General features: G+C 41.6%; 1 protein-coding gene across 1 annotated transcript in view; it reads left to right on the top strand.

Annotated features, from left to right (window-relative positions):
• Nucleotides 1-15,241, top strand: part of OBSCN (obscurin, cytoskeletal calmodulin and titin-interacting RhoGEF) — a gene marked incomplete at both ends in the record, with an annotated part of 186,125 nt that overhangs the window by 77,243 nt on the left and 93,641 nt on the right. Inside the window, 11 exons of the mRNA XM_082305313.1 lie at nucleotides 889-1,155; nucleotides 2,461-2,724; nucleotides 3,461-3,727; nucleotides 4,519-4,782; nucleotides 8,824-9,087; nucleotides 9,426-9,689; nucleotides 9,990-10,253; nucleotides 10,797-11,060; nucleotides 12,322-12,585; nucleotides 13,932-14,198; nucleotides 14,567-14,830. Of these exons, the coding sequence (XP_082161439.1) occupies nucleotides 889-1,155; nucleotides 2,461-2,724; nucleotides 3,461-3,727; nucleotides 4,519-4,782; nucleotides 8,824-9,087; nucleotides 9,426-9,689; nucleotides 9,990-10,253; nucleotides 10,797-11,060; nucleotides 12,322-12,585; nucleotides 13,932-14,198; nucleotides 14,567-14,830 (2,913 nt within the window). The remainder of the gene's footprint in view (nucleotides 1-888; nucleotides 1,156-2,460; nucleotides 2,725-3,460; nucleotides 3,728-4,518; nucleotides 4,783-8,823; nucleotides 9,088-9,425; nucleotides 9,690-9,989; nucleotides 10,254-10,796; nucleotides 11,061-12,321; nucleotides 12,586-13,931; nucleotides 14,199-14,566; nucleotides 14,831-15,241) is intronic.

Genomic DNA, 15,241 nt, shown 5'->3' with positions numbered 1-15,241 from the left:
CGGTGTGCAAGCTCAGAGAAACACATAGGCAGCTCTGATTGCCTCCACTGATTTAATTAGGGTCCATCATTTTGCTTTTCCCCTTGAAAGTTCTTTTATTAGGCTCCCCGTTATGCTCAAGCCCAATAAAATGGGTTGCCTCGAAGGGCCTATGACTTAATATTTTAAGGTTGCATAAAATTCCCAAAGGTTAGGTTATTCCTTGGACTCTTATTCCCGTACTCCATTCCTGGGACAACAAGGTGCTTTTGTACGTATGGACCAGTTGTCATTGCATTCAGTTACTCTCCTGTGTAAAGCAAGCCCAAAGCTTCTAAGGGACGACCGTTCCCAGGGAGAACTTTGATTTTTACTGCAACTGATGTGTTTGAAAGGATATGTCAGTTCAGGTGAAAATGCTTGTTTTCCCACCATGTATTGAAATGAATAATTTCATTTCAAACTGACATTTAGAATGAAACTCCAGTGTTTCATTTTTCTAATGGACAATGTCTTCTCATTTGCTTAAATATGTGAAAACATAGCAATGGTACTCCCATTATGGCTTAAAAAGTCATATAAGAAAACCAATTTTTTTCAGAAATTTCAAATTAGTATTTATTCTTTTTGCTTGAAATTTCACAGGAAAAAATTGGGTTTTCTACTTCTGTCTGTATTGATTTGTGACTGAGTACATGTAAAATATCTCTACAGACTACTGCAAGCATTGAATCCTTTCCTAGTGATGACAGTTCTTTCCTCATACTGATTCATGGAGACTATTGAGAATCTATGATCTTGTATTGATAAATCAGTTCAAGATAAGAGGGAAAAGGAAAACTAAACATCCATGCTTAATTTTAACTCTTTGGAGCATTACATCTCACTGCTCATATTACTGTCCTTCAGCTTTGCCTGCATTTTTCAAAGAAGGATTGAAGAACAGAGAAGCCACTGACGGTGCAACAGCCACTCTGCACTGCGAGCTGAGCAAGGTCGGTGTCCCGGTGGAGTGGAAAAAAGGGGACAAGACACTCAAACCAAGTGATAAGTATAGGATGAGACAAGAAGATACTGCTGCAGAGCTGTTGATCCGAGATCTGGAGGTAGAAGATACAGGAGAGTATACCTGTGTGTGTGGAGATCAGAAGACCTCGGCTGTCTTGACAGTCCATGGTAAAAAAGCCATTCTCCGTTATGATAGCAGTATCTCAGGGAGCATCCTTTTCTCTGAGACGTCTCTTTCCCACTTGCTTTGATGTTTTGGTTCTGCAGCATTTTCTTGCTTTGCTGGCTGTGTTTCATCCCATCTCCCACTGTCTGTCAGTTTGAAATTGGTGGCTTTATAGCAAAGTAGAGGTGTGAGAATTTTTCATCTTAGTCTTCACTTTGAAAAAGGCACCTGTATGTAAGGCCCAAAGTGAGCAGACCTCCAGCAGCAAGCTTGCTTTCGGAGGATTTGTCCTTGCGTCCCACTGATGTCAGTGGATTTCGGTGCTTAACTTGAAAGAATGATGTTTAAAAACACTGAGCTCAGTGAAAGGTTTTCCCATTCAGGAATGAATGACTGTCCTCCTCCTTTGTGGGACTGTGGTGTATTCTGCTGAGGAAATGGTACTTTCCATAAAAAACCCAAACCATTATCCTGCGGGTCCTGATTTAGGGAATAGCGAGACACGTTTTGTTCCTGTCTCTGCTGTGGTGAACAGTGACAAGCTTTGGTTGCCCCTCCAGCAGAGGCAGCTCATATATAGTTCCAACAGATGAAAGAATAGTTTTTATTTGAGATATACATTAAGGATAAGATGCTTCTAAGGACAGGGGCAAAACTGTGGATGCAAAACTCTTCTCAGATTTTTCTGCATGCTTTTCCTTCCTCTTCTTTCTCTCAGCTGGAGGCACTTCTGTTCCTCCCCTCCTCTGAGCTGGCACTTTTGTCCCTGTGCAAGTCACTTCGTTTTACTTTGGTGGCACACCACAAGGCAACTTGCTGAATGCTGCTAGAAAAATCTCTGTATTCCTGATATTAGAGCCATTATGTCCTTTGAAATTATGGCTTAAAGGTGCACCTGAAGTTATATTACTGATTTTTTTTTTTTTTTTTCTGAACAAGAAAGATAAATTATGGTGTCAGGAAAGGCAGAGATCTCCAGCTACCAGTGCCATCATCCAGGGCAGTGACTTTCAATCAAAAGTCAGGTCATTAATGTTCAAGATAGATGAATTCAGACTGAAATAGGTAGACTACTGGAATCACCTGGGAAATGATGAGCATGCTGCATAAGTCAATGTTAGAGGCTGGTCATGGTGGCAATTATCCCTGTGGGATCCTGCAGTAGTTTTGCTAATAGAGGAAATTTTCAAGACTATATGATTTGTTTTCCTGTAATAGTGAAGGACTGGCCTCAGGACCTATTCCTAATTTCCTCAAGGTCTGGTTAATGGTTTTGACGTACTCTCTGTTTATATTACGTCCCATAGCTTTGCCTGCACTGTTCAAAAAAGAACTTGTCAATATGGAAGCCACGGAAAACGGGACCGCTGTTCTGCAGTGTGAGCTAACTAAACCCACTCCGGTGGAGTGGAGAAAAGGGCAAAAGGTGCTTAAGCCTAGTGAGAAGTACAAAATGAGACTGAAGGATACCATTGCTGAGCTGACAATCCATAGCCTGGAGGAACAAGATGCAGGAGATTACACGTGCGTGTGCGGAGACAAGATGACTACTGCATCCCTGACAGTGCATGGTAAAATACATAAGTTTAATAGGAATTTCCTGCTTTGTCATCTGTGATCGCATGCAGGATCACAAACTGTTCTTGGTCCCATCTAGATTTTAAATTTTTATAACGACGGTATCAACCACTGGGAATATCTTTTACTGCAAGTCCTTCACTTGGGACTGATAAATAGCACCACACAGTCTTTTCTGTCCCTTTTCTTTCATGGTAATGGAATCTGGAAGCAGACCTTGGAGAAGTCATAGATAGCACTTGCAGTATTGCCATTAATTAATTTGTCTAGGCATATCACTGAGATTTCACTTGTTTGACTTGAATGGAATTGAAAGGCGCTCTGTTATGATAGTAACTGAGAAAGGCAGATGAGAACGATACCTTGCCGCCTGGAATCTTAAATAACATAGTGTTCATTTTAATTGCTCATCCGGTCTTAAGACAGAGCTGTGCATGTTTCCTTGAAAGCTTGGAATCAGCTTAAATCTTAAAACCTTAAAACGCCTTTAAAGCATACCTTCCAGTGCTGAAATTATAGTTTCACAACACTGATTTCCAATTCAGTTGTGACATGCTGAATGGTGTCTTGCAAAGCATAAGGCAGGGATGCCCCTGAAATCATCATTTGCCTCTCAGGTACTGTATAGTCTAAAACGTTTAGCGATTAAGGGGTTTTAATCCAGTGGAGCAGTTGAGATGCAGTATTTCCTTGATTTTAAAGTGCTCTCTCTTCACCTGTGATCTTCAGCCCTTCCTCCGCATTTTAAAAAAGAGTTGAAGAACGTGGAAGCCACAGAAAATGCCACGGCTGCTTTCTGCTGCGAGCTGAACAAGCCCGCAGCTGCCGTGGAATGGAGGAAAGGAGACAGAACCCTGAAGCCAAATGACAAGTTCACCATGAGATGCGAGGGCACAACTGCCGAGCTGGTGATCCGTGATTTAGATCTGACAGATGCTGGAAATTACACGTGCTGTTATGGAGATCAGAAAACCACTGCTGCACTAAAAGTGAATGGTAAAAAAAAAAAAGTGGATTATTTTCAACCATTTGTTTTCAAAGAGCATAGTAGTATCGGCTTTGAAATTGCAGCCCTGTTTCTGATGAATTTAGCAACATGTGGTTGGACACAGGCATAAATGCTTGAATACACTTGTCAGTATCAGGTATTCATTGCAAAAATTTCAGATATTCCTCTTGGTTCCAACTTGCTTCTTTGATGCTCGTGTTCGGTAGCAGTTGCTAAAAAAGGAAAATCGCATTATTGTAATGTTGGCTGTAAAGACGTTACAATCCTAAAGCGGAGAATATTACAATTTGATTATGAGATATTTTTGATACAGTTTTCAATGTTTCACAATAATTTGACAGTTAAGTTCTGCCAGTCCATTGTCTGAGGAGAAATCTCATGGGGAAAGTGAGATTGATGCCTCAGATACAGTTTCATTTATGAGTTTTTTCGGTAATGATTTGCATTGCGATAGAACTTATACACCCCAGTTGGACTTTATTTTCCAGTGTGCCAGCAATACCCAAAGTAAGGTAGGGCTCAGTCTTGCAGAGTCTGAAGTTGAGACTGCTCTGGTTTTCTGTTTCATGCCATAGACCATACCGTAAAAAAAGCTCTGACTTATGAACAAGGTGTTCTCCAGCTTTCCAAAGTCACCACCATATGTTTCCCAGAGTGTTTATCAATCCTGTTTGATTAGGGAAAGCTTTGCTTGTCACATGTGGTTGACAGACCACAGATAAATAGTTACTTGGATAGCTGCCATGGTCATACATTCTGCTCATTTTGAACTCCTCAGCCTTGCCTGCACACTTCAAGAAAGAGATGAAGAATGAAGAAGCCACCGAAGGTGGAACAGCCACGCTGCAATGTGAGCTATCTAGGGCTGCCTCTGTGGAGTGGAAAAAGAAACATAAAGTGCTCAAATCCAGTGAAAAATATACTATGAGACAGGAAGGCACTACAGCACAACTGCTGATCCATGCTTTAGAAGTCAAGGATGCTGGGGAGTATACCTGCGTGTGTGGAGATGAGAAGACTACTGCAGCACTGACAGTGCATGGTAAAGAAAACAGAAATGAGAAATTTTTGTGTGATGCTCCTCCTGTTTCCTCTGGAAGCCTCAGTACTGACACACAATGAGTTCTTTCTCTAATCTTGCCATCATTAATCCTGTTAGTGACTGATTTTCTTGGTTTTATTGTGATTTTTATCTAATTCTAACTAGAACTGTAGTTCCATGATTAGACTAACATTTTCCCTGTGTTCTTCTCCTTGCTCTTGTCGGTGCACGGCTGTACTGCTTTGCACCACACTGAGAGCAGAAGGATGCCACATGCTTGCATTTTTTGTTCTGTTTTACTCACTTTTGACTTAAGCTTAGAGAGATGGAGCAGCAGGAACATTCATACGTCTTAGAGCGATCTTAGATTTCAAGTTACGTTAGGATTTGACAGATAATTTTAAATAATGCAAACAAAACTTGATTCAATCCAACTTTTCTATATAACTCTGACCAAGGATTGAGTAGATTTGTATTCTGATATTGCAGAATACTCAGCATTATAGTGTGAGAGTACTTCACAGTCCTCAGTTAAATTCATCTGCAAACTTTTCTTGGAAGAGAGGGAAACTTTATTTCCACCATTGCCATGAGACAGTAGAAAGTAGTTTCAGCCATCTTTCTCACCTGGAAATTCAGTAGGTCAATGAGTTGATTTCTTTTTACTGCCCAGACTTTTTCATCTTCATATTTACCAATAAAACAAGGATGCCTTCAGTCTTGAACTTCTAATTTAACCATGGAAAATAGAATTGGAAAGGACTTTTATGGGTCATCTAGTCCATCCTTGAGCCCCAAGTCACTGTCATGCCTACCTAGCCTCACTCGAGTGTTGAAGAATTTGCAGTTCCCCTGGACACTCATTCCACTGCCTAGCCATCAGTACTGCCAGAAAGGTCTCCTAATTTCAACAACAGTCTTTCTCGAGCTGGTTTAAGTCATTACTCCTTGTCCCATATCCTGTAGAAATAGAGAAATATTTGTTATTTTCCTCTCTGTGAAAGATCTGAAAACTTATATCATGTCTCCTTTCTGTCTTCTCTTTTCTGGACTAAGCACCTTCAATCCTTTCACTCTTTCTTCATAGGTCATGTTTTCTAGACTTCAGCTCATCTTTGTTGCTTTCTGGACCATCTTCAGTTAATCCACATCTTTCTAGAAGTATGGTGACTAAAAGCAGACTACAGTGCTCCATCTGAGGCTTTGCCAGACTGGAGTAGCATTGAAGGACTTCGTGTCTTGCATATGACGCTCCATTTTTATGTATTCCTATATGATGTTTGCTTTATTCACATCAGAATTGCATTTTTTGACTTGCATTTGCTCCATGATCTCTGGTAACCCCAAATCTCTCTCTGCAGATCTGCTGCCTATTGTTCCTCATTCTGTATTTGTGTTGTTGATTGTTCCTAAATATAGCATTTTGCACCTGCTCTTGCTGAATTGCAGCCTGTTTTTTCACCACTGCTTCATCAAGATCTTCTATATCCTAATCCTGTTTAACAAAGCGCTTTCAGCCTCTCTCCCTTCCCACCTTGAGATCATCTGCAAAGTTAATGATTACTCTGCATTTGATGGTCCAAGCCACTAAAGAAAATGCTGAATAATACTGGACTCCAGAGCACTGAGGAACTCTGCTCAACTCATTTTTTCATTGTCAGTGCAAATCACAGTTGAACAGTCTCTGACTGTGGTTTTCAAACTGTTAGTGCTTCCTAGTGTAGTTAAAGTAAGAGCTTTACTAAAATCAAGGTGTACAGCATATATTGTGTGTGTCTCTCACTGAAGTTCATTAACCTATGTCAACAAATATTACACTGGTCCACTCCTTCAGGAAAAGAAAAGCTCTTCACAAGTCCAAGTGTTGCTACAATGTTTTTCAAAGAATGAAAGGTAAGCTGAAATGGCCATAGTCCTTGGATCCTCTGTCTGCCTCGCTCTTCTCACCTCTTTTTTCCAAGACACAAGCACTGTGGGTGGAATTCAGCTTGTAGATCAAGACTGGTGAGTGTTCCTAAATTCCTGTTGTCTGTGGCGATCTAATCAACACAGTCAATGGAACCCAAGGAGACATCCAGTTCACCATATAGGAGACATTTACATTTGGTCAGGAGGTAGCTCCATTGACTTTTGATCTTTCTTGACTGTCCTGGGAGCTTAGACTCTTGGTTTACATGGTGAGAACTAAATGTGTGCATTTCAATTTGTGAGACCTTGTCCACCTCTGAGTTTCCATTCTTTTCTATACTTGTGGAACATCATGCATTCTCTTTGATTTCTCCAGTGTAACTGTTAATGTCTAATATTGGTTAAGCTTGTACCTTAAGTATTCCAGGGCAAATTTCATCACACCAAGGTGCTTTGAGAGTATTCAGTTTATTTAAATGCTCTTTAGTCTTTTTTTTTTTCTCCTTATCCTAGCCAGAATTCCTATTACTTTCTTAGCTATCATTAACTTTTAATATTAAAGAAGAAAAAGGAATTAAACACTTCAGCTACCCCATCTTACCTACCACCAGCTTACATTCCTGAAAGCTGGTAGACCAACTTCTCTCTTGTTGTTTTTCTTCCTTCTAATCTACGTACAGAATGTCATTGTATTATTTCTGCTTCTTTCTAGTTCAGGCTGGCCAGGGTTCCTGGGATTTGCATGCTAATATTCTGCTACAGCCACGAGTTGAACTGTGAGCAGAGGACATGGAAAGCTCCTGGAGTAGTGATCTCACCACCCAGTTGCTGGATGAAACTACATACAGCATTCAGCTGTGTCTGGAGATATTTGATATCAGCAGCATTTTGCAGATTACCTTTCAGCCCCTCTTTCATGTTGGTCTCTTTGTCCATGAGGTGACAGAGTCCAGTAATGGGAAACTGGCCTTGACCTTCTTGAGATATGCCAGGAAACTGTCCTTTCTGGTTTTGCCTCTACGTTCTGTAGTGTTTCTTTTGCACTCATCTAAACCTCCCATATTTTATAGGTCTCTCAAGTTTCAGGACATGGAAGAATTCATGATTTAGGCAAGCTATTCCTGGTGGCCCTTGGAGTGGGGTAGTCTGTGTAATTATACCCTTTGTATTCTTTCTTCAAGAAGCTTTCCACTCTCTTGAACTACCTCGTCCTTTAAGTTTGCTTCTGCTTGGTCGTAAGTAGCAATTATTGAATTATTGAAGCTTACTTTCTTGTTGCCTACAGAATTTCCTTTTGCTCTTCTCCATCATCACTTGTCCTAAAATCCATGAGCCTCTCCTGCTTCATAATTGGTGTCTGACCAATTATCCTCCAAATCTTTGTTCTCAAATATTTATTTCTTGCTGGTCAAACTCAGGACTTGGATATCCTCCTCTTCTGTTCTTTCATATATATTCTATATCCAAATGTGGTCTCTACTCCATTCTAAAGACCTAGCAGACATTGTCCCATCCTACTGCTCCCACAGTACATATTGTTACATTACCATCCAGTCTTGTGCTCTGAACGATTCTATTAGTTGTTCCAAAAGGGATGAGGTGTTAGGACACACCTGAACTTTCTGGTATGAAGGTCTCACTTGTGGAAATCTGCTATAAGACATTGTTCTTCTTTTTCCTTTTTATTGTTACCCAAGCACTTTCAAGAGGTCTGTCTGATTCTGCTCTTCAGCCTCATTCCAACTCTCAGGCTAGGTCTGTAGGCATCCTTAACATGTAAGGTAAATCCTTTTCTTTTTTTCCTTTAGTGGTTTTTTTTTTTTTTTGATCATGGTGTAACCTGCCATATTGCTTTTCCTGGGCTGAATTACACTGAGAAAGCTATAGTTTTGACCATACATGAAGTTTTCCCATTCCTGTTGTTTATTCTCCATACATCCCTAAACCAATCAGCAAATTTACGCAGTGTGAGACCCTTGTGTTTCTATGATGCAAATTAGTATCTTCTTTCTGTGAGGTGATCCTCATGTCAATAACTAGGCATGGATAGATACTGGTAAACACCAAGGTTCATATTTTTTTTGGTGGCCAAGAACTGCATATCACGAAAATGTTTGCTCCTTTGTTTCTCAGCTCTTCCTGCTCTCTTCAAAGAAGAGTTAAGAAATGAGGAAGCCACTGAGGGTGAAGCAGTCACTCTGCGCTGTGAGTTGACCAAGATCGCTTCGGTGGAGTGGAAAAAAGGACACACAGTACTCAAACCTAGCGAGAAATACAAAATGAGGCAGAAGGATGTCACTGCAGAACTGGTGATCCATAATCTAAATGAGAGTGATGCTGGTGATTATACCTGTGTGTGTGGGGATAAGCAGTCCACAGCTTCCTTAGCAGTACACGGTAATAATCAATTTCATCTAGATGTCCTCATTATCAAGTTTATGGTTTGAATTATTTTTTTCTCCATGTTCATTGTTATCTCTGCATAGTTCCTCTGAGTCTGACTTTGCATGTCATAGTCATGAGAATTAATTTGCATTTTGTGATTTAAGGGAAAAACCTTCATGCCGTTTCCTAACACAAAGTGGTTATAGGACCTGATCCCTAAAGCAGATCTGAGATCAGGCCTGAAGACAGCTCCTCACTGTTGCCCTCGCCTTTCCTTCTCCCACCCCTGCCCATCGCCAGGAGGCTGTGTTTGCTGCTCCCTTTTAACCCTCTGTCCATTGCATCCTCAGCGCTGCCTGCACGCATCAAGGAAAGACTGAAGGCCGAGGAGGTAACCGAAGGTCAAGCAGCCACTCTGCGCTGTGAGCTGACCAAGGTTGCTCAAGTAGAGTGGAGAAAGGGAAGCAGTTTGCTCAAAGTCAGCGACAAATACAAAATGAGACAGGAGGGCACGGTCATGAAGCTGCTTATCCATGACATAGAATTGAAAGATGCTGGAGAATACACTTGTGTGTGTGGAGAACAGGAGACAACAGCTGCCTTGACAGTGCATGGTAAAAACCAGACATATATCTGTATTATTGTGTTTTTCTCTACCAGCTCATCACTGTTTGTTGTGTGTTCACCTGTGGCTGATTTTGGTTTTTTAAATTTCTAAGCTGTCTCTAAGACCTGGTTGCATCCAGGCTGCTTTTCTGTTTCTGTCTATTGGTTTGTCCCATGTCCCAGAATTACGGGGAAAGGAAACTCTTTCCACCCTAAAATGTTCTCTGCTTCTGTATGACCCAATCCCTCCCATCACCCGTGTGCCATGTGTCATTTTTAATGTCCTCTGTCCATTTTGTGACCTTCAGCCCTGCCTGCACTTTTCAAAGAAGAACTGAAGGACCTGCAAGCCACGGAAAGCCAAACAGCCACTCTGCGCTGTGAGCTGACCAAGGCTGCAGCTGTGTCATGGAAGAAAGGAAACAAAATACTCGGGGCAAGTCAAAAATACATCATGCGGCAGGATAATGCCCTTGCTGAACTGGAAATTTGTGATCTAGAGCCGCAGGATGCGGGAGATTACACCTGTGTGTGTGGAGACCAACACACCACGGCTTCTCTGACAGTGAATGGTAAATTCATCTTGCAGATGACCGTTTGTTTTTTGTTTCTTTGAAACATCCTGTTGCTGTACAAAGTGTTCACCTGTCAGCTTTAGGCTTTTTCCTAGGAATTACTTTGTGTTCAGGAAAGGAGAACTTCTTGTGTTGGCATTTAATTTTGGTCTGATATTCCTGAAAAGGGAGTTGAGGGCATGACTGGTTCTCCCTGCAGACAAATGGCTATGCTGTAAGTTTAAGGGAATAGTGCCTGGGAAATGCTCCTGTTAGACCAGCTGAGATGTCCTGCCCCCACGGAGGGTGGCCCTGTGATAAATTCTTTAGGTTGCACCTTGAATCCATCCAGCCTGTTGTACTTTGACCCATCAACTCAGCATTTCTTTTCTTATTGTCGCTGCTGGATTTGGTTTTTCAGATCATCATAGTGATAAGCTCAGCCTCAATGGCTAAAGCCTGGCTTGGCCAGATTTGGACTTCAGTTGAGAATTCATGATGCTGATCGCAAATGCAGAGGTCTTAGTTTAAATACACTATCTATTGACTTTCCATCCCCAGCCCTGCCAGTGCTTTTCAAGGAAGAACTGAAGAATGAAGAAGTCCTAGAAGGAGCATCAGTCTCTCTGCGTTGTGAATTAACCAAAGCAGCTCCAGTGCAGTGGAAAATAGGGTCCAAAGTGCTCAAAGCAAGTGACAAATATCAAATGAGACAGCCTGGCACCACTGCAGAGCTGGTCATTCATGACCTAGAAGTAAAAGATGCTGGAGATTACACATGTGTTTGTGGTGACCAGAAGACAACAGCAACCTTAACAGTTCATGGTAAAAAGACCTTATTAAAATTAATAAATAGTTCTATAGATAGACATCACTCTGATATTCAGCTGTTTCTGCCCTGGGTCAGCAGCTTGTCTTTGTTTTTTCCCCTTTCTCTCCATGCTATGCATAGCTCATTTCTTCGTGAGAAAGACTGGCTCAGGGCAAATTTTTAGGTCACTATTAATCTGCCCCCCTTTAAAAGGAGAAAAGGAGATGTTTCTTTCTGTCCAAGTTCCCTCCTCTTGGACATTTATATCTTCCTGCTGTTTCGCTGCCCTCATCCCCATGGTTCACTTCAGCCAACCACAGTTTTCTCCAAGACACACACATATGATCTGTCAGGCCCTCTGTTCTCCAAGCACTGCTCAAAGGAGAAGGGAGGGTTGGGGGAGCAGAAGGAGAACGAGACGTTGCTCTGTTGGGTGACCTGCCCATGGCTACTCCTGGGGGTACCAGGTTCCTTAAGCAAGTCAGACATGCAGAATGAGTTAAGAGTTTCCATTTCAGAGCTTGTTACCTCTAACCTAGGTTTGAAGGATGCAGGGGTCTCTGCCTCTCTGTGTGGGGATCAAGACTACCTTGACAGTTAGGTATTAAAAAAAAAAAAACAAACCAACAGCATAGGTTATCAGCAGTTATACTCTTCTTTACCCTACTGGGTCCTAATAAACCAATACAGAAATAAATCCTTGTGTTACATTAATAATCTCGTTACCTGATGTTCTGCTCTCCTCTCATTAATGAGTATCCATTTTAATGGAGTAACCATCCTTGGCTATGAGGAACTTACTTGGTCAAAGAGACCCAGTTCTGTCCCCTCCAGCTTTTTTCCAAAACTTTCTGACTCCCCTCAGGCTTTCCTGAGACATGGACATTTTCCAAAGTATTCGGGGAGTACCGTTTGTACCTTGTACCTGCTTATAGTAGTTGCACACAAGGCACATTTGTGGGTAAATGTTAATAATTAGTTTTCCTGAAGGTTATTTCCTATAGGTTGTTCTGTCTTTGGGTTTTGATTTCCAAAACGGGAAATAGTGAGAACGTGAAATTCTTATTACTTGTAATAAATATTCGTTGCGGTAAGCGAAACCACGTCACACTTGAAGAAGGATGCTTTCAGAGTTTCTGAACTTGGCTGTAGCTAAGCATGTTTATAATAGGCTGAAAAGGGAGGCATGAGGGGACATAATGCCAAGCATGAGAAAGCAATTAGGATTTTAATTCTGGTTTTCTGATGACCATTTGTCCATGTTACATTCTCCAGCTCTGCCACCACTCTTTAGGGAAGAGCTAAAGAACACGGAAGCAAAAGAAGGTGGAGAAGTCGCCCTGCACTGTGAGCTCACCAAGGCTGCTCCGGTGGAGTGGCGGAAGGACCAGAGGATTCTCAAAGAGAGTGAGAAATACAAAATGAGGCAGGAAGGGACCAAGGCAGAGCTGGTGATTCATGAAATAGCTGAGGAGGATGCAGGAGACTACACCTGTGTGTGTGGAGAGCACCAGACTACGGCTGTCTTAACAGTACAGGGTAAAAACTATCTTGACCTCCTATTTCCTAACTGGAAACGTCTGTCCTCTACCGTCAGGTGTTCAATTTTCCATGTCTGTTTGTTCAACCTTATTAACTGAAGTTCCATTAATTTGAAATAGTATTCCCTGCCTTTGATGACATGCAGGCTGTGTGTATTGGAAAATACCGCTCTGCATTTTTCTGTGCCATTCTTTTGTCTTTTCCTTTCCTTAAACACAAAGCTGCTATCCTTTAATCTTTCCCTTCTGGCATTCCTTTCCTAGCATATAAACCCACTATTCTTTTATCTTTCCTTTCCTGCATTTATTCTCTAAAACACAAATCTGTTTATTCTTTGCTATTCCTTTCTGGCATTCTCAATACTTACCATTTTAATGTAGGGCATAATAAGCAGTATTCAGAATAAGATTGTGTTAGTTATGATTTCTTCTCTGCTAAGTTTTGTTTATATTGGGTTTTGTGCCCAGAATTTCTGTCCTAATGCACAAAGATAGGTTTGCATCAGAGTCTGATTTTTCTAGGCAGGAAAGAATAAATTCTTTGTGACCTCTTTTTGGTCTTATTTTGTTGCAAGAGCCTATTGCTGTGCAAACAAAACTGGTGTTTCAGCTTAACACTGCTGGAGATGGGAAATGTGCCAAATCAAGGAGGCTAAACCTGGTTTCTAGCCTGGATATTTTAACTTAGCTCCACCACTATGGAGTGAGTCATTAAGTTTGAGATCTGAGATATCCAACCTTGTTAAGGAGGTGGAATATTCAATTATCCTACCTAGTTAATGGAGGGACATACGTTAAGGTCACCAAGTATATTTCAAGGAAATAAAAGTGGGGAAAATTATGTTCTGAGACACATAAACAGACTGGGATTCAGCATCTGGAGATCTTCTTTGGGGTCAAGAAGAATCTGTGAGCCCTGTTTGCATCTTTTCAAGGGTATCTCAAGGAAGAAGGAATGATGATGAGTAAGGAGCTGTGCCAACACTCAGAGCTCAGCAGGGCTATAAGTAGGAAAAGAGAGTACAAAGGCATGAAGTTTGTGGAAGACAACACATGTGCGAACTAAGGAGCTCAGAGATAATATTCTTAGTTTTTCTTACACGGAAACTGGCAGAAAGCAGGTGGAAATCTCTTGAGGACAGTGCAATTTTGCTAGTAGGAAGCCAGCATAAAACCAAAAGGATTAGGGTATATATTCCCACTAGGATGTTTCAGTTTCTTTCCTCTCTTTGTTGCTGATGCTCACCCTTCCATAACCTTCACAAGTTTCCCCTGTCACTTCCTACTCTCACCCATCCCTGGAGATATTCTCAGTTTGTAATACATTTTACCTGCATCCTTCAGCTGTGCCTCCATTTTTCCAAGAAGAAATGACCAGCAAGGAAGCGGTGGAAGGTGGAACGGCCACTTTGCACTGCGAGCTCAGCAAGGCATCTGCCCATGTTCAGTGGAAGAAGGGCCATCACGTCCTCACCCCGGACAACAAGTACAGCATGAAACAGGAAGGCTGTGTTGTGGAGTTGGTAGTCCATGATTTAGACCTGAATGATACTGGAGATTATACCTGTGTGTGTGGAGACAAGACCACCACAGCTGCCTTAAGAGTGCATGGTAAAGTAATCCTTGTGACTAAGGTCCTGCAGACCTTAGACTTAGACTATTTCTATGGTCTCTTCCCATTCCCTTTCTGTTTGCTTGGGCTTTTGTCGTCCTTTAGACTTTGCTTATGTGCTTCCTCCTTCTGTTAGAACAGAGAAAAGAGTTGCCTATTGGTTTTTGTCCTCCTCAGCTATGCTGGCCCTTCTCACTTTCCTTGCCCTGATGCAGAGTCCAGGGAAGCCGGGGGAGACTTTTCCTCCGTGTTCCACTGACCTGGATCAGGGCTCAGTAGTGTACCATGCATCCTCTCCCCCAGGACTTCATCTAGCTCCTTTTTTAGGAATATTCACTCTCTCTATGGTAATTCTTTTACTCTTCAGCACTGCCTCCAGAATTCAAAAAAGACCTGAAGGACCTAGAAGCTGTAGAAAGCGGGACAGCTGCTCTGCACTGTGAGCTGACTAAACCTGCTGTGGTGGAGTGGAAGAAGGGGCAGGAGGTGCTGAAAGCAAGCAGCAAATATAAAATGAGTCAAGATGGTGCTGTTGCAAAGCTGATTATCCATGATCTGAATGTGGAGGACACTGGAGATTACACCTGTGTGTGTGGAGATCAGCAGACGACTGCCACTTTCACAGTCAATGGTAAAAGAAAGAAAATTAAAAATTTAAGAGGGAAAAAAAAAAGGGAAAAGGTTATAATACATTCTGAAAACAAAAGCTGTATATTAGTGTCACTTATGGAGATGACTTGGCTACAATTCATAAGGAAGGTGTGCAGAATAGCATGGTCTATACAGCCTAGTAGAGTGACCAGGTAGCAAATAGGAATTGCAATGCGGAACTAAATGCATTTTGTCAGTATGTTGCTGTCAGGATAATTGTAATCTCTCCTGCAAGTGGCCTGCCTTAAGAAGGAATCTGAACTCTTACAAATCCCTGCTGATCTTCAGAATATCTCCTCTGTGATCAGGTCAACATGTTGGCTACTTTTATAGTAGGAAAAACATTCTGCCATTTTTAGATCATAGATTAGATTAATCTTATATATACTTC

Source organism: Platalea leucorodia, assembly GCF_965183815.1.
Source record: "Platalea leucorodia genome assembly, chromosome: 1".
Classification (NCBI taxonomy): Eukaryota; Metazoa; Chordata; class Aves; order Pelecaniformes; family Threskiornithidae; genus Platalea; species Platalea leucorodia.
The sequence above is the reverse complement of the archived record's forward strand: the minus strand, read 5'-3'. Positions and strand labels throughout refer to the sequence as shown.